The 25,387-nt window shown below is 45.3% G+C and overlaps 2 protein-coding genes across 24 annotated transcripts in view; both read right to left on the bottom strand.

Annotated features, from left to right (window-relative positions):
• The window catches only part of CFAP53 (cilia and flagella associated protein 53), a 41,065-nt gene extending 30,827 nt beyond the window's left edge, over window positions 1-10,238 (bottom strand). The window contains exons 1-3 of the mRNA XM_029921282.1: window positions 9,959-10,238; window positions 6,073-6,302; window positions 5,169-5,342 (exon numbers count right to left, since the gene is read on the bottom strand). Of these exons, the coding sequence (XP_029777142.1) occupies window positions 5,169-5,342; window positions 6,073-6,302; window positions 9,959-10,027 (473 nt within the window). The 5' untranslated portion in view covers window positions 10,028-10,238. The remainder of the gene's footprint in view (window positions 1-5,168; window positions 5,343-6,072; window positions 6,303-9,958) is intronic.
• A 900-nt stretch (window positions 10,239-11,138) lies between these two features.
• On the bottom strand, window positions 11,139-24,601 carry MBD1 (methyl-CpG binding domain protein 1). Of its 23 annotated transcripts, none has more exons than XR_003902323.1 (18): window positions 24,452-24,599; window positions 22,889-23,023; window positions 20,363-20,477; window positions 20,105-20,271; window positions 19,935-20,017; window positions 19,743-19,783; window positions 19,224-19,370; window positions 19,000-19,128; window positions 18,757-18,831; window positions 18,506-18,625; window positions 18,354-18,422; window positions 17,605-17,772; window positions 16,966-17,262; window positions 16,735-16,872; window positions 16,251-16,385; window positions 16,103-16,164; window positions 12,900-13,212; window positions 11,139-11,406 (listed from the first exon to the last, which is right to left on the bottom strand). XR_003902323.1 is itself a non-coding variant. In XM_029921273.1 (18 exons), the coding sequence occupies exons 2-17, from the start codon at window positions 22,996-22,998 to the stop codon at window positions 14,908-14,910; spliced, it is 1,896 nt and encodes a 631-aa protein (XP_029777133.1). In that variant the 5' UTR covers window positions 22,999-23,023; window positions 24,452-24,600; the 3' UTR covers window positions 11,323-11,406; window positions 14,876-14,907. The 23 variants fall into 23 exon arrangements, 21 of the variants coding, with proteins under 21 accessions (XP_029777128.1, XP_029777133.1, XP_029777138.1 ...); XM_029921273.1 differs by lacking the exon at window positions 12,900-13,212 and adding an exon at window positions 14,876-14,947 and having other exon boundaries at window positions 11,323-11,406; window positions 24,452-24,600; XM_029921271.1 differs by lacking the exon at window positions 11,139-11,406 and adding an exon at window positions 14,876-14,947 and having other exon boundaries at window positions 13,129-13,212; window positions 24,452-24,600.
• Between the last annotated feature and the right edge of the window lie 786 nt (window positions 24,602-25,387).

The following is a 25,387-nucleotide window of genomic DNA, read 5'->3' as shown; positions in this document are numbered from 1 at the left end:
TAGCTGGGTCGGCCTGTGAAGGAATGCCTCTCCTGAAGCAATCCAGTAAAGACTGGAGGAGGTAACTGCTCTTCAGATGTGAAAAGAGCCACAAGAGACTTCAGGGAACAAACAAACAAACAAACAAGAAAACATGACACCATCAAAGGAACACAATAATATTTCAGTAACCAATCCTAAAGACAAAACAGTCATAAGAATTGTTTTAAGCTTGATGAGCTGCAAGAGAACATAGACAATTCAACAAAATCAGGAATACATGAGCAAAATGACAGTTTCAACAGAGAGACAGAAATCATAAAAAAGAACCAAAAATTCTGGAGCTAAAGAATATAATGGATGAAATGAAAAATGCAAGAGAGCACATGAACACCAGATTTGATCAAGTGGAATAAAAACTCTGACAACTCGAAGACAAGAAATTTGAAAGTATCCAGAGTAGCTGAACAGAAGGAAAACAAGATCCAAATATATGCTGCTTGCAAAACACTCACTTCAGCTTTAAGGACACATAAAGGCTGAAAGTGAAGGAATGAAAAGAGATATTTCATGCTAGTAGAAACAAAAAGAGAAAAGGTGGCTATACTTCTAATAGACAAAATAAATTTTAACTCAAAAGCTGTAAAAAAAAAGACAAAGTCCTTACATATCAAAAGGATATAACAATTAAAAATAAAAATATGCACATAACACCTAAATATATTAAGCAAATATTAACAGGTCTGAAGGGAGAAATTGCAGCAATGCAGCAAAATAGTAAAGGACTTCAATACTCCACTTTCAACAGTGCATAGATCATCCGGCCAGAAAATCAATAAGAAAACATGGGACTTAAGTACACTTTAGATCAGATGGAACTCATAGACATACAGAACCGTCTATCCAACAGCAGCAGAATACACATTTTTCTCAAGCACACATGGAACATTCCCTAGGATATATCATACACTAGGTCACAAAAAAGGTCTTACAAATTTAAGAAGATTGAAATTTTATCAAGCATCTTTTCTTACCACAATGGTATGAAGCTAGAAATTAATAACAGGAAGAAAGCTGGAAAACTAACAGATAATGTGGAAACTAAACAACACACTTCTGAACAAACAACTAGTGAGTCAAAGAAGAAATCAAAAGGAAACTAAAGAATATCTTGAAACAAATTAAAATGAAAACACAACATACCAGACATATAGGATGTAGCAAAAGCAGTTTTAAGAAGGAATTTTAGAGCAATAAACACCTCTATTAAGAAAAGACAAAAGTCTCAAGTAAACAATGCAACTTTACTTCAAGGAACTAGAAAAACAACAAACTATGCCCAAAGTTAGCAGAAGAAAGGAAATAACAAAGATGAGAGCAAAAATAAATAAAATAGAGACTAGCAAAATGATAGGGAAAAAAATCAGTGAAACTAAGATTTGGTTTCTTGAAAAAATAAACAATATTCACAAACCTTTGGCTTGACTAAGAAAAAAAGAGAAAACTCAAATAAATAAAATCAGAAATGAAAGAGGAGACATTACAGATACTACAAAGACACAAAGGATCATGGTAGACTACTATGAACAATTCCAAACCAACAAATTAGATAGCTGAGAAAAACGGATAGATTCCTAGACATCTAAACCGATCAAGACTACAACATGAAGAAACACAAAATCTGAAAAGAGCAATAATGAGTTAAGGGATTGAATCACTAATCAAAATTCTCCCAGTAAAGAAAATCCCAGGACTAGATGACTTCATTGGCAAATTCTACCAAACATTTAAAGAAGAATTAATACCAATCCTTCTTCAAAGGTTCCCAAAAAACTGAAGAAGAGAAAACACTTCCAAATGCATTTTATGAGGCCAGCATTACCCTGTCACCAAAGCTGGACATGGACATTACAAGAAAAGAAATTTGCAGGCCAATATCCCTGATAAATATAGATGCAAAGATTCTCAACAAACTACTAGTAAACCAAATTTAACAGCACATTAAAAGGTGCCTGGGTAGCTAAGTCGGTTAAGTGTCCAACTTTTGACTTTGGCTCAGGTCATGATCTCATTGTTCATGAGATGGAGCCCTGCGTTGGGCTCTTCTTGGAATTTTCTCTCTGCTCCTCCCCCTTTCACTCCTCCTCGCTCGCTCTCTCTCGCTCTCTCTCTCTCGCTCTCTCTCTCTGTCTCAAAGTAAATAAGTTAGCTTAAAAAAAGATCATACACCACGATCAAGTGGGATTTATCCCTAGGATCTAAGGATGGTTCAATATACATGAACCAATAATGTGATGCACCATATTAACAAAATGAAGGATAAAAATTATAAGATCATCACAATATTTGCAGAAAAAGCATCTGACAAAATTCAACATGTTTTCATGATAAAAACTCTCAACAAACTAGGTACAGAAAGAATGTAGTTCACCACAATAAGTCATATTTGAGAAGCCCCCGGCTCACTTCATACTCAATGGTAGAAAACTGAAGGATCTTCCTCTAAAATCAGGAATGAGATAAGGGTGCCCACTCTTGCCACTTTTATTCAACTTAGTACTGGAGGTCCTAGCCAGAGCAATTAGGCAAGAAAAAGAAATAAAAGACATCCAAAATAGAAAAGAAGTAAAACTGTCTGAACATGACATGATCTTATACATATAAAACGCTAAAGACTCAACCAAAAAACTGTTAGAACCAATCTATAAATTCAGCAATGTTGCAGGATATGAAAACATACAGAAATTAGTTGCACTTTCTATACACTAAAAATGAACTATCTGAAAGAGAAATTAGGAAAACAATCTCACTTGCAAAAAGCATCAAAAACAACACGGTATTCAGGAAAATATTTAACCAAGGGGGTTAAAAATTAATACACTGATGGGGCGCCTGGGTGGCTCAGTCGGTTAAGCCTACGACTTCGGCTCAGGTCAGATCTCACGTTTGTGGGTTCGAGCCCCGCGTCAGGCTCTGTGCTGACGGCCAGCTCAGAGCCTGGAGCCTGCTTCCGGTTCTGTGTCTCCTTCTCTCTCTGCCCCTCCCCCTCGCATGCTCTGTCTCTCTCTGTATCAAAAATAAATAAAACATTAAAAAATTTAAAAAAATTAATACACTGAAAACTGTAAGACACTGATTAAAAAAAAATTGAAGACATAAATAGGTGGAAAGATATCATTTGTCCTTGGATTTAAATTCAATATTGTTAAAATGTCCGTGCTATGCAGCGATCTACAAAGTCAATGCAATCTCCACCAAAATTCCAGGGGAATTTTTCACAGAAGTAGAAAAAAACAATCCAAAATTTCAGACAGAACCACAAAAAAATCCAAATAGCCAAACTGTTCTTGATAAAAAAAAAAAAAAAAAGAACAAAGCTGGAAATATCACACACTTGATTTCAAATGATTTTACAAAGTTACAGTAATTAAAACAGTATAGTACTGGCTAATAATAGATATACAGACCAATGAGACAGAATGGAGGGTCCAGAAATAAACCCACACATATATAGTCAACTTATCTTTTACAAGGAAGCAAAGAACACACAATGGGGAGAGAATAGTCTCTTCAATAAACAAATAAGCTTGGGGAAAACTGGAGATCCTCATGAAAAAGAATAAAATTGGACTCTTATATATGCCATTCATGGAAATGAACTCAAAATGGATTAAAGACTTAAACATAAAACTGTAAACTGTAAGACACATAGGAAAAAACATAGGGAAAAATCACCTTTACATTGGTCTTGGCATGATTTTTTAGATATGACACCTAAAGGAAGAGCAACAAAAGAAAAAATAAAGAAGTGGGACTATATCAAACTAAAAAGCTTCTACACAGAAAACAACCAACAAAATGAAAAGGCAATCATGGGACATTTTCAAAATATGTATCTGTTAAAGGATTAGTATCTAAAATAAGGATGGGGCACCTTGGTGACACAGTTGGTTAAGCATCAGACTCTTGATTTTGGCTCAGGTCATGAGCTCAAGGTTAGTGATTTTGAGCCCCATGTCAGGCTCCATGCTGACAGTGTGATGCCTACTTGTGATTCTCTCTCTCCTTCCCGTTCTGACCCTTCCCTGCTTGCACTCAGTCTCTTTCTCCCAAAATAAAAACCATAAGAAAATAAATAAAAATAAAATTATAAGGAACTCAAACAGCTCAGTAGCCCCCAAAAAATATGATTAAAAAGTGAGCAAAGAACCTGAATAGACATTTTTCCAGAGAATGCATACAAATGATGACCAAGAAGTACATGAAAAGGTACCTGACATCACTAATCAAATGAACACCACAATGAGAGGTCACCTCACACCTGTTGGATAACTATTATCAAAAAGATAAGAGATGACAAATGTTGGCAAGGGTATAGAGAAATGGAAACCTTTGTACACTATTGGCAGGAATATAAATTTGTATGGCTATAATGAAAAACAGCATAGAGATTCCTAAAAAACTAAAACATTGAACTATCCCATTTCTGGGCATATATCCAAAGGAAATTAAATCAGTATCTCAATATCTGCACTTTCATGTTCACAACAGTCAAGATATGGAAACATCCTAAGTGTCTAGTGATATGTGAATGGATAAATAAAATGTATGACATATATACCATCTATCTATATACATACATATATATACAAACACATTTATGTACATATACATATATATATGAAATAAAATATTAGTCAACAATAAAAAAACAAAATCATACCACCTGAGACAACATAGATGAGTCTGGACAACACTATTCAGTGGGTTAAGCCAGAGAAAGACAAATATTGAATTCTCAATTAAAAATAAAAAGTTGAATGCATCAAGACATAGGGTAGAATTGTGGTCCCCAGGGAGTGGGGGTGGGAAAAATGAGGAAATACTGATCAAAGGACACAAGCTTTCGGTTATAAGATGAATAAATAAGTTCTGAGGATCTAATGTACAGTATTGTGACTATAATAAAACTACATTGAATACTTAAAATTTGCTAACACACTAGGTCTTAAGCATTTTCCCCAAAAACGACAGCACACCCTCAGAGCCTGCATTATAATTACCAAGACTTAGGGCCACAACTACTGTGTACACCATCTTATGGTTATACTTTGCTATAAATTAGCATTCCTAAATCAGTTTTTCATGCACCAACTTCAGATTCTGTGTGTGTATTTCTGTCTCATTACCTGAACTGCTGGTCTAGTTTTTCAGCCACAAAATCCTGTCTCTCTTTTTCTTTCTTCTCTCTCAATAATCTGGTTTTATCTCTCATTCTATCTTTTTTCTCCTCAATTGTTTCTTCTTTCAACTGCATTTCATTAAAATACCCATTTTCTTCTGATGCTAAAAGTTCACGTAGCCTGAAAAAAATTACAAAAAAAATTAAACTGTCATGCCACAAGGACCATTTTACAAATTGATTTTTATGTATTTGATTACCAAAGCACATGTTTAGTCATAAATTTTGCAAGGCAAAGATCACTGCAGTTTTCTATAAAATAAGACTAGTCACCATTTAAAGCAATAAACAGATTGACATGTACCATATTTTATTTGATCACATAAAATTAGATACATAATGTACATCTTCAACAAAAGACTATAAACAGACTTTAATCAAAGTAACAAACTATTGGGGCATCTAGGTGGCTCAGTCAGTTAAGCGCTCAGCTTCAACTCAGTAGGTCCTAAGTCATGATCTCATGGTTCGTGGGTTCAAGCCCTGCGTCAGGCTCTGTGCTGACCGCTAGCTCAGAGCCTGGAGCCTGTCTTCAGATCCTGTGATTCCTTCTCTCTCTGACCCTCCCCTGCTCACACTGTCTGTCTGTCTCTCTCGCTAAAAATTTAAAATTTTTTTTTAAATACTTGTAAAAAAAAAAAGTAACAAACTATTAAACAATATATTCTTTTGCTTTCTATCAAATGTGGGTTATCACAAGTGAAAATATAAGCAGTAGCTATTGATTTGGTAGAGATATGAATATCTCAGCCATGATCCTTACTTTAAAAATTCACCTGATATTTGGTCAAGCTCATATTAGGGTTTTGGAATTGTTTTATAGTCTGAAGCATCATGTTTGTGAACCTTACTTATTTCGTCTTTCTTCAGTGTTGATGATAAAACCTTGCATGGCATCCTTGATTCTTGCTTTCACAAGACTGTCCACAAACTTGTGATCATTATGCTGGTCCCACTCAACTTTCAAGCGATCTCGCTCCTTTGACTTAATGGAAGCCAAGACAGCATGATGTTTCTGATGGCTCTGTTGGATTCTTTGCAGATGTTGCTCAGCCCCTTGAACTTTGGGAGGCTTAGCTCTCTGAAAACAAATAATTATCACTCACAATTGATCAAAAATCAATTGCATATTTTCAATTAATCATGACCTGCACCAATACTAAATAAAATTGGGTGTATCAAAGGAATACAACTTGCTACAACCACAAAGAGCTTAAGTGCCTAAGGTGTAACTTCATTCTTTGAGCCTGTACTTAAAATGTCATTAAATCAGTCTCAAATATTTCTTAAGAGCCATTTGGGTAAAAGTTCACGGAATTATGACGTTAGAACTTTAAGCAGGACCCTAGAGATTATTTAGCCAAACTCAGAAATCATTAAGTGATTTAATAGTCTTTAAATACTCAGGGCGAACCTAGATAGAATAAGAATTAGAAGTCTTCTAATTCCTGGCCTTCATCTTGCCCCCAACTATCCTACATTGTTTTTCAGGGGTAGACAACATAGTTACCATCAAAATACTTTCAACTAGAAGTGGGTGCTCTCTATAATGAGTTGTGAAAAAACAAAACAAAAAAACAAACAAACAAAAAAAACTCCACTAAGAAGAAAGGAAGGTAAGGAAGGAGGGAAGGGGGAAAAGGAAGAGAAAAAAGGGAAAAAAACTGATGGTAAAACTTTATTATTATTTCTATTGTGCCCAATATAAGGGCAATGCTAATGACATTTTGGAATAACTTAAATTTCTATATTCTTTTTACATAAACTACCACTAAAAAAAAGTTGGAAATACAGACATCATTTTAAAAACATATTGGTACATTTAATAAAATCACATCGACTTTCTCATTTCCCTATTCCTAGCTTTGAGCATACTGCCTTACCACCATTGGTTCCCCATGTGAAAGAATGAGAGAAAGAAGGGAGGGAGGAAGGAAACATTTCTGGGTGGGTTTGATGCAAGAAATTGATGCAATTTCTGCTCCTCCTGGGGCCATCATGAAATCCACGGTCTTGAGCTTTGTATTGTCAGCCAGATTTATCAAGTCGAACTTAGATGAACAGTGAGACACTGGGATGCTGATTTACAAGTAACAAAATTCTTAACTTATATGGCAGAAAGTCAATCTGCTAATTTATACTTAGAACATTACTGTTGTGATTACCAGAATATTAGTGTTAGGTCTTGGTAAAGGAGTCTCCTGAGAAAAGAAAATCAACAGTTGCAGATAGCTTGATAAAAAGATCCAGGGTTCAAAATACACATAAAGGTACCTAAATTTAGTTGAATAAGATAAGACAGGTTTGAGATGGGTTGGAGACAGATGATGTTGTAGGTTATATCATGGTAGGTAGCTAATCCATATCAGAATTTAGAACCCAGAGCCACTTAATTAGCAAATTACTGTTCTCTAACATATATGGCATTTTATGAATGCAGATTCAGTGATAATAGAGTCAAGACTATACCTTGGGCAAGATATACACAGAAACTCAGGCTCCCAGTAGACTACAGGCTGCAAACCTAGCACCAAAGTCATCAAGAATCAATTATCTTGAGTTGTTAGAGCAGGAGCCTGGCTCTGAAGTACATTTTGACTTAAAAGGAGAATGGAAGTGAAGGGTGGTGAGAAACACCCTTAGCAGTAGCCAGGCATCCGGGAGGCTTACAAGGCTTGGGGTACCCTGAATAGGACTCTGTAGTCACGAAGGGCCCAGTGTCTGGATGAGTAAGATATGACCTGAAGTTCTCTAACAAGGTGATACCAATCCATGCACAGACTCAGCATTACTCACTAAGCATGCCGTTTAACAGAAATATTATGTAAAACAAATCTATAGTTCAACATTTTCTAGTAGCTGCATTTTAGAAAGTAAGAAAGAAACGGGAAGCTAATTTTAACAATATAGTTTATTTAACCAATATATTCAAAATATTGTCATTTTAACATGTGACTCTAGGCACAATTCAAGTGCTTAAAAGCCATCTGTGGGTAGTGGCTACTATGCTGGACACTGCAACTCTAAACCATGCTAAAGGCAGAAGAACATATGGTTTAATTACCTTGTGTTTCCAAGGTCACGGAAGTCTTTTACTGTCACATGTTAAATTACAGTTCCTAACAATAGAGTTTATAGTTAATATTTCTTAAAGAACAATGTTTTACAGTCTAAGTTTGATTCTGGCCTCTACCCAATATAACTGTATGAATTTGAACAAGGTACTTAATCTGAGCCTCAGTTTTCTCACCCATCAAAATGAGCAACATAAATGTGCTCCTAAGAAACTATTTTGAGAAGTAATTGGGTCCCTAAGCAGCACTCACCGAATAACTGCTCCTTCACTTCTCCGTTACTTCAGATGTTATATCATTTACAGCTTTCTCCTGGAGGAATTGTTTAGCATCAAGTCTCATCTCTGGTGGCTTTAATTCTTCCCCCACCCAAACTCTACAATCTCCAACACCCACACTTCTTATCACGGCCTGACATCTGAGATGCACAACTCTGATTTTTTCCCTTTTCCTCTTTATTCTTCTATAAGCTCAAAGTATTCAATGGGTCTGCTTCTCTGGTTTGGTGCTAATATATATATATATATATATATATAATATATATATATATATATATTTTTTTTTTTCCCTGTTCCTTATTGGTTCCCATCACAAGTAATGGCACTCGAACAATAGCCCAGCCCCTGATCTGTTTTGGGATAGAACCCAGGGTAGATCAGTTTCTGTCCATGAAATATGTAATTTATCACCTTGATCCCTACAGTCTGTAGAAGCCTCCAATTTATTGATTTCCCAACCCAGACATATAGTTCTTGGATCTAGAGAAGAGGGAACAGGTCTGTAAGTGGACTGGGAAACTATGTGCACTGCGGTGCATAGTAAACTGCATACTTCATTATTTCTGGTATTTCTTCCATAAAGTACCATCACAGACAATATGGCATATGATTATCTATCGTGTTAGCCTTTAATGGTTTTATGAGTGAACAAATTGTTTTGGCAATTAGAGAATCAGCAACAGAAAGGCAGGGATCAGACGTTTAATGAGTAAACCTCCCAGGGTCATCATACTTACCCCTGTATCTCCCACAGTGCTGTGGACACAGCAGGGGCTCAAGAATATGCCTCTATAATTGCCAAATTACACATGAAGGCTAGCCTCTTATCACACCCAGCGTTAGAGGCAACTAACCGTCCTATCTCCAGGCCTGCAGGGACACTTCTGTAACAGTAGAGTTGGTATAGGAAGGGCACTATAACCGCTCACAGCCCCTCACAGCCCAATCCCCCTTTCTTATACAATCTCCTCGGGCAATGCAGGACCAGCTCAAGATCATACAGCTGAATCACCACCACCCCAGACCCCATTTCCTGCCCTGCCCCAGCCCAGCACCTTTTCGTGATAGACACACATCACAAGGGGACAGACCTTCCTTTGGGTGTCTTGGGGACTGAAAACTCTCAGTATCCCAAGTGGTGATTTTACAAATACAGAATCTAAATATAACTGGTGCGAGGGAGGGAGAGGGTAGGAGTTCAGGAACAGAGTACAGGAGCTAGATGAATGACCTATCTTTCCTTCTTTCAAAATTCAACCCCCACTGCATCAGGCACCCGCTCCCCCTTGTGAGAGCCGCGGCTGGGGCCAGGATGGGCTCTGCTGGCCAGGAAGTGCAGGGAAATGAGAAAGCGGTAGGGTCCCGCACACACATCCCGTGCTTACCACGATCACCACCTTGGGAGTGGGGCCCTTAACCTCCCGCGGTATGATGCCAAATCGCTGGCTGTACATTTTCGGGTCCCTTGGGACGGGGGCGGCGTCCGCCGCGGTTTCCCAACTGTGGAGACCAGCGGGACCAGCTTCCGCAAGGCAGAGGTCTGGTTGCCATGGTGCGCCCGGCAGGGTGAGGGGCAGGTGGGAGGGGCCGAAGTCGGTCCCGTCACCATGGTGACCATAGACGCCGGTATTCGCAACTTCCTCCCGGAGCTGAGGAGCTGAGTCTGCGCGGTCCTCACCCCGCCCTCGGCCAAGGCCTCCAGCAACCGCGCTCCCTTCCTCTAGGGTTCATCAGAATAACAGAAATAAGCCTCCTTAACCCGAAGTGAAGGCGAAGGTCTAATTACATTCCAAGTGACTTTGCTATTTATATCCTGCAATCAGCCTAAAAGCATGAGAAAAATTAGTGAATATTTTTTGGGAAGGTTAAATTTTGCGGCCATTTCTAAGTGAATCTTGATGGTAGTAATCATCACAGGTCAACCACCTACACTATATTTGTGTAGTTCTTTACGGTAATTTGCAAGGTACTTTTCACACATAAAACCTTCTGGCCTCACAGAGACTTTATAGGGTTGATGGGAACAGCAGGTATTATCCTTATTTCCCAGTCAAGACAATTAAGGACTAAAGACCCTATCTTGTCAGACCACCCACACCAGTAATGATAAATCTGTTCTTAATAAAATCTTCCTGCTGCTCTGGGCAGAAGCCAGAGCCCACTCAGGGTACCTCAGGATGGGGAGAGGGAGCAGATCAGATGGGCTAGGAGGGCATGACATGACCTGGCTGGGCAAAATAAAGGCCAAGAGTCTGAGTTAGGGTCCCTGTAAACCAGGGTCAGGACATGGGTAAGAAGGGCAGGTAATGAGACCTGAGAATCTGTATCCCATTAAGGGGAACAAGCAACACAGATCAGGGAACCTAGAAGGGACCCTCAGCACAGGTGGAGACCACAGCTGTACTTCTGGTCAAAAGCAACATGGTAGTAACTAAAAGTCGATTAAGAATGACACTTTGGTACTCTCCTTCTAAAGCGGGACGAGCACACAACACTAGAGCACAGAAACAAATCAGAACCTAGTCAGTCACTGACATCTAACAACCAAAGTACAACTACTGTGTATACCGTCACGAGGCTGCAATTTACTGTAAATTAGCGTTCCTTAATCATTTGTAATCCACCCACTTCGGATTTTGTATGCGGTACGTTTCTAGATTTGGATTCCGTTTCCTGAATTGCTGGTTCAGCTTTTCAGCCACAAAATAATGTCTCTTTTTTAATAATCTCTTTTAATAATTCTCATTTTGTCTTTTTCTCCTATAATGCTTCTTCTTTCAATTGCAGTTCGGTAAAATACTCATTTTCATTTACTGCTAAGAGTTTACGTAGCCTGAAACAAACAAAAAAGAAAGAAATTAGAGGTCGTCTCGGTTCCCTGGACTGAGTCCTGTGGGTCAGTTCCTTGATCTTCACAGTCCCACGGACGACTGGCCCGCCAGTTGATCTGGGTGGAACCACCCCTCACACTACACCCTTGGGAAAAAGGGAGGCAATGAAAAGGCCCTCAGTTAGGCACGGGGTTGGGAATAGCAGCATAGTTACAGGAGAGCCCGTCGGGCATCCCCAGAGGTCGTACAGCGCGAAGGATCCCGTCGAAATGAGTTCGGTGACGGGGTAAGGCGGCCCTTGGCGACACTTTGCTGCCCTCGAACGTCCCAGCGTCGGTCCGGAGCTCAGGAGCTCGTGGTGCTGCACCCTCACCCCAGGCGCGCCCTGTAATTTAACTCCAGTTCGGTTTTCCCTGTTTTACCACTACCCGAAGGAGAGTCGACTTTTCTCCCGGCCCTGCCAACGATTGGTGATTGGCCTCTGAGCCGGGCAGAGGCCACGCCCCAGGGCCGCCCAGGCCAGGGGTGGGGGGAAGCGTCTCCTGGGCCACGGTGGGATGACCGCGGCCCCGGCGCCCCCTGGCGGGCCTATCCGGAGGATGGAGGGGCGGGGCCAGGACCAGAGCCCAGCTAGCGAGGCCCCGCTTCTCAGCGAAGCAGCCCCAAGGCCTAGAGAAGTGATTGGTCCTAGGACAGAACCTGACCTAGATCTTGCCACCCACCATACCCTTTTGTCAGAGTTAACAGTCACCACCACCAAGACACTCCCCAAATAAAACACTAAATATATGAAACAGTAAACAGGACAATAAAAGTAATTTTAAAATAATTTTAAAATAGAACAGCTCAGAGATAGAAACTATTTATATTATTTCCAATTCCTATTGTGCCCCAACAAGGTTCACACAAGGGCTGTCCTCCTGACAGTTTCCTGAATTCTAGATTTTCACCATTAAGTTCCACGATAAAGCTGGATATCCATTCACCATTTGTAATACATATTGATGTATTTAATAAAATTGCATGGACTATATCTTTTTCATTTCTGTATCCCAGTATCAAGTACAGTGCCTACCATGGGCCAAGTTCTCAATACTTGACTGAATGATACAAAAATAGCCGAGACCAGCAAGCTTTTTCTGGGTGGGCTTGACAGAATTTCTGTACTTGCTGGGGTCACCATGAAATCCATGGTCTTCAGCTTTGTATTTTCAGCAACGTAGCTTTATCGAGTTATCCTCAGGTGAGCAGTGAGACCCTTGGGAGCTGATTCATGGCAGGGTGGCTTTGTAATGTGTCACCTTGACTAGGCTACGTTTCCCAGAACTCCCTTCCCCGTATGCTTCCGGTTAAGATGGGTCACAAGAGACATTTTGCATGGTAACTGGAGGGCAGAAGTCAAGCAGCAGCACACCGTTTTTATACTCAGAAGGTTGGTGCGTGGCACCAGGCACTGTTGCAGTTCACACATGGTGTCACTTATCTGCTGGCTCACCTCGTTGGTGTGGGGCAGCAGTCAGGCCTGCAGCCAGGCCTGCAGCTGCTCCACTTTCCCTGGGATCTTCCTTCAGCGTCTCTAATTCCTGGGTCAGATGAGTATTTAACTCTGTGATGAAGGGCACCAGCTTCTTCTGCAGGACACCCACATTATCGAAGTTGGAGGTGGTGAGAGACTGACACGGGTTCTAGGCCATCCTCGCCGGTTCCAGCTCGTGCTCGTGCTCGTGCTCCTGCTCCTGCGCGCCAAAGTGTCCTCCGTCTCCCACACTTTACATCCATCTTCCCTTCCCGATTGCCTGCCCTGCAGACTTCAAGCTCCAGCATTAGATGTAAAGACAACAGCCTTACAGAGACTGTTTAACCAGCTCCCACTACTATAAGGTCAAATCCCTTAAAATATATACATATATACATACATATACATACATATATAATCTCTCGATTAGTGGTGCTGCTTTTCCGATCATACCGTGATACACACTGAAACCAGTCTCTTAGGAGTCTAAATGCCCTTCAAATAAATTTCATTTAGGATGACACAGAATACTAGGGTTGGGTGGCTGGGTCCTGGGGACAACAAAACAGTATCACTAAATTATCCAAGTCTTGACTCTGGCTCAAGTAGGTAAGGCAAAGGAAGGAGCAGAGGAGGGTGGCAGAAAGGGTTAAGGGTAGGGAAATATCTAATCTACAGGTGAATTACCTAAAGCTGCAGGGCAGGGACTACAGTCAGGCAGGGGAAGATTAAAAAAAAAAAAAAACTGCAAAATTTAAGGAGGCAGGCACTCAGTCACAGCCCTGAAAAGCTGGCTAAGTAAAAAAGTGCAGGCCTATACTTTTTGGCACTTTATGAAGAACTGGGAACTGAGGCAGGGCTGAGCCAAGACTGGCCCTTTTGCAGGACGTGGAAGCAGGTATTCATACGCCTAGTAGAAAGGGGCCAAAAGCAGAAACAAAGCACAAAAGTAGTCATGGGCAAAAAAGGTAAGTTGTCAGCAAACATGAGCCAGGCTGGCAGCTGTACTTCTGAAGACTGTTGTGGCAGAGGAAAATGAGGGTAACAAGCGAAATGAACAATGACCACTGGGGAAGGGTATCCTTTAGTGTTTGAGGAATATTATACAACACCCAAGGCCTGGGAAGAACCCAGTCTCTGGGATGCCAGAGCGTTGTGACAAGGTGACCCCATCCATACAGCCTTGGCACTCCCTAAACCATGCTAGAGACAGCAGTGTAAGGAATTGTTCTGTTTAGAGTAATCCACCTTGTTTTCAAGGTCACTGGAAACTTGTCACTAAAACATTACACACCATCAAATATAGTATTACGGCTTATAGTTTGGTGGCTTAAACAAGGTTTTTACAACCTGGTTTTGATTCTAGGCTTACTGATACTAGCTGATTGACACTAGACAAGTTATTTAACTTCTATGAGTCTGTATTCCCATATGGAAAAATGGGCAAAAATCATTGTCTTCCTAAAAAGATTTGAGAATTAAATAAAATAGATCAGTAGGAGGAACCAACCAAATAGCAGTTCCTTTCCCCATTTATTCACATTACATTTTCAAATGCCATCTCTCTGTGGAAATGGAAATGTTCAGAAACACTGCAAGGTCTCATCCAGAAGCCACTGAAAAATTACTTATGAAGATGGCTTGTATAGGTTGTTTTGTGGTGGCTTTTATATCCCCTTTCCACCCTAGATCCCCCACCCATAATATCCACACTTCTGATCACAGTCAAAGTCCTGAGATTTGCACCAGTTGGAGCAGCTGCAACAACTTTCTATTCTTTCTCTTCCTTTCCGGCTTAGTTCCTCTATAAGCTCAAAGTACTGACAGGCCTGATTCTCTGGTTTGGTGGTAGGTTTTTCCAGTTCCTACTGAATACTACATATGCCCCTCGGTCTATGGTCCAGCTTTAAGTAGATCAGTGTTGTCTCTCATAAAGCCAGTCTGTAAATTATCACCTTGAATCCTACAGTCTGCAGAAGCCTCCAGTCTACTGCTTTCTAGCTCCAGGTTTTTTAAGGCCCTTGGACCTAGAGAAGAGGGAGCAGGACTGTATGTTGAATGAGGTTTGCTCTTTGCAAAATGGAGCATCACAATACCATTTCCTAGTATTCTGTGCCTGGAATGCATTTCCCCATAATTATCTCTTATCTCCGATCTCTGCTAAAATATTCCATTACAAACAACTGAACGTTACCTTCTCCCTGAACATATAATGATTTTACACACGAGGAAACGGTTTCCTTCCTTAGAGGGTAAGCTCCCTGAAGGCAGGAATCCATGTCTCCTGAAGGATAAGCCTTCCAGGGTCATTGTGTTCCCCATGGTATCTCTCACACTGCAGCATACCCAGCAGGTACTTACTCAGTACCTCTGTAATTGCCCAAGGCAGAGGAAGGAGTTTCTGGTCTGCAGAAACTAGCTTGTAGGAACAAAGGAATCCAGATGCCTCGGCCAACAGTTTACGTTGCCCGTGTCTGGGACCGTATGTACAGCCTGCGAACATTCTGTAGAAGATGTGTCACATCCCCCTGTCCTCCTCCCATCAGCCCTGTCCTTAGGGGCAGCTATCTTTCATCCTACTGTCAGGCCTGCAGGGACAGTTCTGTGAAGCAGCTAAAACTCTTAATAACCTCAACAGGCTCAGGAAAGGTTCAAGAAACACAGCCCAACCCTGTCCACAGAGGACGATCCAGGAGGTGCAGGACTAGCTTAAGATCGCAGTTATACATCTCGGGGCCCAGATCCGCCCGCCCACCACTGTCCAGGCCACCTGTCACCTCCTGGAGACTCCAAACACCTTCAAAACCCCAAATGATGATTCACTAAGAATTTATATACTAAATCTGACCCCTTATGGATTTTCTTAGGAAGATGTGGACCAGGCTTTTATCCATTTCTTTCAAATCTCATCACAGGGCATCAAGTCCTTAATCTCCACTGACCCCTGTCTCTCTACAAACCGCACCCCCTCCCCACCCTCCCACCCCCACACCCAAGGAAAGCCCTCAGGAAAAGAATCTCTAGGGTCCTACACATAACCCTTCATTACTCATGCTCAGGCACAGATATAAGCCTCTACCTCCCTCTGCCATCATGCCAAATTGCTGGATCTATTTTTAACACTCAGAGCCCATATCTGACCAGCACCAACCCCATACCACCCCTCACTGTGCGGGGCACACCTTGGCAACCAGACTGCTGTGTCCCGGAGGCGGGTTCCACCCAGGCTGAAAATCTCCGTGATCTGGGGAAGAATTAACATCATGGGTCATCATGGCCAGTGGAGCTAAAGCAGGGTCAGGGCAGGGTGAAATGTCCCCCAGCACTGACCACGGGTGTGCCAGCCCCTCCTGCCTCCTCCTCTGGGGCCGAATCAGAGGCAGAGTCATCCTTGCTCTCTTCTTCCTTGTCCTCCTCAGGGTCCAGTGGCTCTTGCTTCACAGGCAGCAAGTCTGGGTCCACTGCCTGGGAGAAGTGGGAAACAGGCAGCAGTCAGAAGGACAGGGTTGGCCTGAGAAGAGAGTCTCTTATCCGCCAACCTGTCAGCATACTGACAAATCCCACTTCTGTCACACTTCAGTCCAGAAAACCCATCTCTCTGCCTACAAATCTTTCCCATTCCTCAGAGTTCCATTTTTGTTAGCTGGGCAGCAAGCAGGCAAAGTTAGTTGCCCGGGGAAGGTGGGGGATCTGTCAGACAGGTGGGGTAATTTTGCGGTGAGGCTGCAATCAGCACACATGTTGCTCTGCTCAAAGAACCACCATCATGGCTCACCATCACTCTGCTCACAGACCACCCATCACCGACCCCCACCTTGCTGGGGCAGCCAGGCAGCAATACAGGAGAAGTCAGGATGGCTGTGCCCCGTGTCCAGTCTTCCTGGGCATCCGCCTTCTCTTGCTTCACCTGGGGTAAGGCCACAACCCAACTCAGGCGAGGGCACTGGGCCTCCTGTGTGAAGGAGGATTGCAGTAGTCTTGGGCCCAGCTTCCTGGCACAAGGCTGGGTAGGGCTGGGAAGGGCAAGCTAAGATGGGATCCTCACCTGCAACAGGGCTTCTGTGGAAGCTGCAGCAGGGCCAGGGACCTGCACGGGACTGCTTGCACCTTCCCGTAAGAACACAAGGTCAGTGCCAGGTGGAGGCAGCACAAAGCCACTGCCTGTTTCTTGTTTCATTGGAGTCTGGGCATGGCCTGGTCGGGCCGTAGGTGCAGTCAAGGAGGTCTTCGATATCTGACCCAGACGAGGCCTTCGGGTAGAGCCAGGTCTCTTCCGACGAGAGTGAGGCGGTGGCCCTGCCCCATCCTCAGATCCTGCCCAGACGCTAGGCAGCAGCCGCTTCTGAAGAAAGACAGGGTGTTACAGCCACCTGACGCAATGATCGAGCACCCTGCCCTGATCAACATGCCTGCTAATCCCCATGAGTTGCGCCACAGAACCTGCTTTCACATGAGGCTCTCATCACTGAGCCTGCTAGTCTCCTGTTAGTAACACCAGTGCCACTCCGATTCATTCAGCCTGGCACGTTTGCTACTCGTTAGCTGAACCCACTGCCCCATCCGCTCCTCTGAAGATGCAGAACCCACCTGGCCCACCCCACCCACCAGGCCTGCCCACCATTCCCAGACACTGGGGGCCCTGGGTCAACTCATCCCACCTGCCTGACTCTTCTGCGTCACCCACCATGGCAAACTGCAGGCACTGGCGCCAACGACACTTCTGGCGCTTTTGGTTGTTGCCCCCAAATTTAGGTTTATCACAGCAGAAGTCGCAGTGACCACAGTCCATCCGCCGTAGGCAAGCTGCACAGGCCCCACACTTTCGGTTCTGCCGGCGATTGGTGTAAGGCTGCTGGGAGACAGGCAGAAGGGGGGTGCTGTTACTGGCACTACTCAAGTGCTGTTCTTGTTGCCCCTTCACAAGCCCTATCAGATGGAAGTGGCTGTGCACTGGTCTTAGTCACACCTTAGCATCTGCTAGTCCAACACCAGGCACTACCACTACCGGACAGTGCCCGACAGCATTAGGACTGCGGATGCTCCAACACAGTATCCATCGCTTCATCTAGCATGCTAGACCAGTGGTTGCCAAGACAACGTCTTTGACCCCCACCTCCAGCAGCGTTTTGCTGACCCTCGACAGCTGCTGGCACCATGCCTGCTAAATCTGCTCACCCTGTGTGAACTCCATTCCCAATGCTGGCTTTTACTGTACTAGCCCCACTGGAGTGGTGATTCATCTGACATTAGGTACTCTATCACTGTGCTTGTCCATCCCTTGTTAGTCCCTCCCCCATTGTCCGCTTCTCCCCTGCTAGTACCCATTACTGTGTCTTGCTGTTCCCCTATTAGGCTCACTGCAGCAGCTGCTTTGGGATTAACCAAGTGCCCTGGGAGGATCTAGGCTTGTCCAGGCAGGGTGGGGCCACTCACTAGCTTGTCCTTGTCTACACAGTAATAGATGAATTCGGCAGGTGGCGAGGGGACCAGGGCTCTGGGGTGCTGCAGAGGCAAATGGGATGGGGTCAGGGCAGATACTGGGCAAGGTTATAGTTGTGCCTTCCCCCTGCCCACCAGGGCCTCACCAGCTCTGGAGACTCTGGAGGCTGTGACGGGGGAACTGGAGGCAATGGCTGGGTTCGGGGGGGACGCCGCCGGGCAGCCATCTTGGAGTCGCAGCCTCCTCTGCGGCGGCTACGTTTACCCTGGGCGAAAGCCAGAACAGAAGTTTAGGCCTGGTGGAACCAGGCAGACACAGGACCCTCATACCTACCCCCCACCCTCAAAAGGAGTACAGAAAGCATGCATGGAACAGAGGGTAGGGTGCAGCACTCACAGCAGGGGGAGCCACAGCTAGGGGAGGGCGTCGTTGACATCGCTGATGGTGGCGACGGAGACGGTGGGCAAGGTGCTGGCAGATAGGGGCAGGTAGGTGAGGCCAAGGAGGTGAGCATAGGGTGGAGGAGAAAAGAAGACATGAGATGAGCAAGGCTTGGAGGAAGCAGCAGCAGCAGCATCTTTAACAGCAGGATGAGCTCTGCCCCTGGCCCCAACAGCGCTGGCCCCCACACCGACTCACCCGTAGGCAGCGCCGCTGGACACACTTCCACTGGCGCCTGAGACCAGGGCGAGGAGGGCGAAGGCAGACTCGGCAACGGCCACAGTCCTCTCGGGTCTGACAGCCCCGGCACACTCCACACCCTCGGCTCTGTCAGGGAGGCCAGAGGCATAATGCATGGGGCCGGGGCTCTGAGAGCCAGGGGATAGGGTGAGCCTCGGGCCCACCCTACCTGCCCAACTCACCCTTTCCACAATCCGGAGGCACCGTCTCCGCTCACACTTGCAGAACAGCCCCGAAGCCACATCATGGGGCAGCTGAAGAAGGCAGGTGGAGCAGGCCCCGCAGTCCTCGGTTACCCGGCAGGCCTCGCACTCCCCGCAGCCCACACGCTGCCAGGAATAGGTGGGGCGAGGTCACAGGCCCAGACAGAGTAGCTCCAGGTATGCTGCCCCTTTTGTGTCTGTTTTCAGCCCCCATTGCCACGTCTAGGAGTCCACCATATGCCTCATCACTGTATCTGACAACTACTAATAAGCTGTCATCAGAGGCCATCCCCAATGTCTCCAGATGCCCAGTTAACCTCATCATTGTGTCTACTGACACCCCATTAACACATTACTGTCTGCTGACCATTGCTGGCACCCTACAAAATGATTCTGACGCCCTGTGGATCCATCATCATTCCCTCAGACCTTCTTACCAGCCCCCATCACATCCTGCTCCCACCGCACACTTGTGAGGAGGAGGCAGGTCATGCGTACCTTAAACATCCTCTGCTCCCGGTTGAAAGCAATTCTCTGCGCTGGGGAAAGGGAGGGGGAAGAAGAGAAGTGGACAAGGAGTATCAGATATCTAACCTCATCCACCATTCAACCCGAAAGCCCGACAGTGGTGTCCCAGCCTGACATCAGGCCTGCTTCACTTCTATCTCCCAGGGCTCTGGGGCCACTCACCTCGGCAGTCCTTACATAATGTCTTGAGCCGCTGCCTTCGGGTACCATCTCCTGAGAAACTGATTCCACAGTTCTCACAGCACCTGGAATGGGAAACACGGGTGTGGGGACCTGAGTGCACTCCCAACCACAACCCTCACCCTCTTGGCTCACTTTAGGCCAACACTCACCCAGGTGCAGGGAGTGAAGCTGGGGCTGTGTCAGTATTAGCCTTGGTCTCATCTCCTGGGGCCTCCTTTCTGACCTCACCCTTTTGGGGTCCAACCTGACGTTTTCGAGTCTTGGCTGGCCGTGAAGGCTTCTTCCGCTTGCTGCTAGGAACAGCTAAGGGTTGGGCCTGCAAATGAGAGGAAAAGCAGGAAGAGACCTGTGGGTGGGGGCTAGGTGGCAGAGTCACCCCTACCTGGGTACCCCACACTGTGTAGTACCTTGGGGGCTGGATAGCACAGAATGCCTTGTTTGAAGTCGAAGAGGGTAAGGTCGCACGCAGGGCCCAGGTATCGGGTCAGCTCAACTTTGCTTCGGATCCTGTCTCCTGTGGGGCTGGGAATGGGCCAGGATGGGTTGGTACCCCAGTGGAGCCATGTCCACTCCACCCTCACAACCCTCCCAGTGGGCTGGTGAGCAGACCTGCAGGGCTGGCAGGGGATAAATGGCTGGCAGCCTGAGATTGGCCTGTGAACCCTGACCAGGTCTTACCCCAACTGAGCTCGCATAGCAGAAATACAAAATGTGTATAAACACCAGCATATACACAAATACAAACGAGCAATGTAAACATAAATACATACATGTTCGTTAATAGCATATGCCACTAGTTGTAGTCTGTTTATGTAAATAAACATAAACACAGATAAAAATACATACTTGTTGCCCGACACATAAATGCGTTAGTTAATATACTAAATACATAAAGAAAAAAGAAAATATGAGAATCAACTGTTCATAAACATAAATAAATGAATATATAAACATATATATAAATACACATATAAACAAACAAATGCAACCACATATAAAACTAGGTAGGAGCAACTAATAGTCTCAGAGAAAACACCCAACAGGTCTCTAGCATTTCTGCATGTCTTGCAAGAGAGGCACTGATAGTCCTTTGTTATGAACTATCTTTTCAAGGATGTTTGTACAGCAAACAGCCTTGGAAGATAAGAGATAAGTTCTCCTTTCAGAGCAAAGGGAAGGCATCCTTACTGTCCTAACATTATAAAAGACTGGACTCCTTAAGCTCAGGGCTCCTTTCCTACAACCGAATGCATGGGCAGATGTTAGTCAGTCCTCTTCAGGTCACGCTATGGGAAATGGCATTTGGGGAACTGACACAAAAATAATGACATTCTGGATACTGCTGTGACTGTAATAAACTATCTTTCATTTCTGATCCAGGAGTCTCGTATATCCTACCAGCATCCACAAAATTATGACATACTTGTTATCTTGCCCAAAAGAAGATAAAACCTGTCCTTTATGGTTCTTGACAAATGCACTTAAGTTTTAAATTTTGATTTTCACACAAGTTGTGAATATGAGATAAAAGTACAGTCAAGTAAAAACAAACAACTGTATTTATGATTTTGCTATATTTCTCTAGAAAAACAACTCAGACCAAGAAAAAAAAAGTTCAGGAAGAGTGCAGAAAATTCATTAATTACCTTAGATCCTTAAATGTGAACTGCATAAAAACATATACATTTGTGCATTTATTGTCGATTCCCACTATTCTGGTATATCTTACAGGGTCATGTTGAACACTGAGTAAGTGAATATAGAACCTCTGCTCTTGTGGAACTACAGTTTAGGGTACTGTGAGCCTCAAGTGACATTTTTGTCAACTAATCAATGTGTAACCTTGTTTTATGTGTGCTCCTGTTTAAAGACACTCTACTTAATACATTTTTTAAATGACCGACAACATGGCCTTTGAATGATGTAAAGCCAGGAGCTTCGGAGGCCACCTGTGTTACCCAGCTACCTTTACCACAGCCCTTCTAAAACAAGCCAGTCTCATCAGTGAAACCCACTTTTCTGCATGACACTTTTCCCACGTAACTCTTACCAGGTATTTTTAAAATCCCTCTGCAAACTCTTGATTCGCAGAACCTGCCTCGTATGCAAATTTAACATCTTTCAGGATGTATCACCTTTTGAAATGTGTGAACCAGTCAGCCCTAGCTGAGACAGGTTTAACATATCCCATATTCCAGGGTTAACACAACCATCAACATCTTTGGCTTTCGGCTTCTCACACTGTCCACTAGATTTTATTTTACTAAGTATTGTCTTATGGATATTGAAATTTAGCTACTTTTCCACCATTCCCTTAGCTTCATCATGTACTATACATGTTACTTTAGTGTCTTCCTGAGCAGACTTGTATACAATTAGAAAACGTCCTTTCCTTTTTCTAGGTGTACATTTTTGATTCATTAATATTGAACTCACACCTAACCATACTGCAACTCACAACTGAAATTAATTTAACATGTATTTTCTTTGTAAAGCACATCACAGATTTCTTGCACTTAAAAACACTAGACAGCACTTCAGCACTATGCTTGGGGTGGAGGGCACTATAAATATCAAAATCACCAATAAAGAGTGCAAAAATGTGAAAAACATAGCACTTAGTATACCACGAAAAAGACACTTGTTTACGGTATATGAACTAAAAGAAGGCCTCATTCAAACTCAGCCAAGAATGAGTGTATTGGGGAATTTGAATTTTTTGCTATTCCGTGCACGTCTATGAATGACTGTGAAAATACACCGAGTATTGACTTTGACAGTACGAATTTTAGTGAGCAGGCTAATTTGCAAATGTAGAATCTGCAAATAATTAGAACTGACTATACTTGCATAATTTTAACCCATCCATAAATTTAACCACACCCCCTGATTTTAGCCCTACCCATGACTCTGTCCAACAACCCACCCAGTACCTCTGGTAATAGGTGTCTGAGCGTCCACACGTGGCACCTGACTTTCGAAAGACCTCACGGCGCTTCCAGCCGGGGCCCAAGGCTGGGCAGTCCAGCCAGTCCTCAGCCATGGGGGCCACAGGAAGGAGCAGCAGCCTGCAACATGGAGGGGGCGGTGGGGAAAACTGAGGCTCTAGGACAGGACACGTTGTGCCCTAAGCACACAGACCACTGGTATTTAGTAGTGCTTGTCCAAGACCCGGGACCTACCCCAGGCAACCGGCCAATATAAGAGGAAAATCCCCTTTTCCACCTCATTCTTCCCTGTCCTGGGCCCAGGAGCTTGTCAAGCCTACCCCTTCTTGACCTGGCAGCCTTATCTTCAACTTTAAAGTCCCTGTCCTCAACCCAAAGATCCTCATTCCTTCCTCAATGTCCCGACCCCCAATTCTTCCCGGTCCTCAGCCTGAGAGCCCATCGCTTCTCCTCACTGCCAACCCAGGACCCCGTCATTCCTCCCAAGAGACACCCTCTGTCTTTGACCTACTGGCCCCTATTCCTCCCCTTTGTCATCCTGAAACCTCCACACTCCCCATCGTCAGCTTGAGAGGGCCCATTCCTCCCATCGTCAGCCCAAGAAGCCCCCATTCTGCTCATCCTCAGACCAAGGTCCCAGCACTCTGCCTCAGTATTCTGACCTCCCATTCGCTCCCTTCCTCAAGGAAGAAAACCCCCAATTTCTCTTGCAGTCTTTTAGCCCCTCCCATTCCTTCTCTTTCTGATGTCCTGTTACCTGTTGCCTCAGTGCTACTGCCTCAACTTCCTCTGTGTCCTCTGCCAGACAGCCCCCAGCTTCTTCACACCTCTCCCCTGAAGAGCTCCCCCATACCTTCTGTTTCTCAGCCTGAAAGCCTCCTCCTCATTTCCCTTGTCAGTGTCCTGGGCCACAAGTCCTCCCCAATCTCAGGCCCCAAACCTCTTTATTCTTCTCATCTCCAGCTAAAAAGTTTCTTCGTCCATTCCCTTCCCGTCAGTGTCCCCTATCCTCTACTCCGCTCATCACCCGGAGACCCTGATTTCTCCCCTCAGCCTTCTCAGCCAACCGCCCATTCCTCCCGTTCTTGGCCCAAGACCATGCCCACCCCTAACTCAGCATTCTGAACCCGTTACTTCTCGTTCTCCAGATGAAGCGCCAGTCGCTCCCTTTCAGCATCCCAACGCCTCCGTCTCTTCCCGTCATCAACCTGAGAACCCCTCACTTCTCCCTCTCAGCGTTCTGAACCCCCATTTCTCTCCCCTTAACCTGAGAGGTCCCGAGATCTCTCCTCAGCGTTTAGATCCTTCCCCATTCCTCTCCGGTCTCGTCCAGCCTCCGGACACGTCCACCTGTCAGCGTTCGGAGCCCCATTCCTCCCCGTCCGCCGCCAAAACCTCTCCATTCCTCCTTTCAATATTCCGACGCCGCCATTCCTCCCCCTCATCGGCCTGAGAGCCCTTCATTCCTCTCCGTCAGCGTTCTGAGCTTCAATTCTTCCCCATCCCACGCCTGAGCGCTCTCCATTTCCACCCTCACGACTGTCTCACCAGCTCGGCACCGGGCCGGTAGCTTCCGCCGCTCTAGGTCCGCGGACCCATGGCGAGGGTCCCGCCTGTGACTCCCGCCTTGCCCTGCTCTTCTTCCTCCTCCGCAGACGCTTCCTCTGAAGCGATAGCTGTCGCTGCCGCGGCCGTTCGTTGCTCCCGGAACCGGAAACCCGCTGCCCGCCTCTCGGGCTCCGCTCCCGGCTAAACGCCTGCGCCCTAATGCCCCGCCAGCGTTTGCCCTTAGTGGGGAGGCCCCTGCGCCTGCGTTCTCGGGCCCACAGCGGCGCGCGCCTCTTGCCCGGGCCCTACTGCGCTTGCGCCCTGACGTCTAACTACGCCTCGTACCCCCACCGGAGACCCGCAACGCTTGAGCTCCTCACCTCGCCAACCGTCGCTTTCGCCCCACTCCGCCCACCTGGCTTGCGCCTGCGCTCTCCCAACCTAAGGGGGGCAAGGAGGGTCGGGGACGGCCCTGTGATGTTTTCCTGGCGGTCTCCACCAGGGGTTCCCAGGCGGGAGGGGCGGCGATGCCTGAGGTTGTGCCGGAGCCCTCCTCTCCCACCTCTCGCTTCCGTCGCCGCGCCTGTGCTCTCCGGCTCCCCGAACATCCGCCCCAGGACTATTGTGTCCTGCTCTCCCGGGCCCGCCGAAGGTCGCAGGAGCGCGCGGGGACCGGTGCGGCCGCCCGCTGAGCCCAGCTCCTTCCGCGGGAACTGGAGAAGTGGGCGTGCCGCGCTGCAGGTAAACAGAAGGTCCGTGCAGCCTAGAAGGGCGGGTCCGTTCTGGAAAGGTAGTGCGGTGAGGACTACTGGACTGACATGGAGAGGACGGGATGGAGTTCTTGGTCTTCTGTTACATACGTGACCCAAAAGAGGTTTGTGGGCAACAAGGACCTTGTGTCCATCATCGAATACATCTAGTTTGGAGAATGTCAGC

This window comes from Suricata suricatta, chromosome 14, assembly GCF_006229205.1.
Source record: "Suricata suricatta isolate VVHF042 chromosome 14, meerkat_22Aug2017_6uvM2_HiC, whole genome shotgun sequence".
NCBI lineage: Eukaryota > Metazoa > Chordata > Mammalia > Carnivora > Herpestidae > Suricata > Suricata suricatta.
Note: the sequence above shows the minus strand (reverse complement) of the source record. Positions and strands in the feature narration are given on the sequence as shown.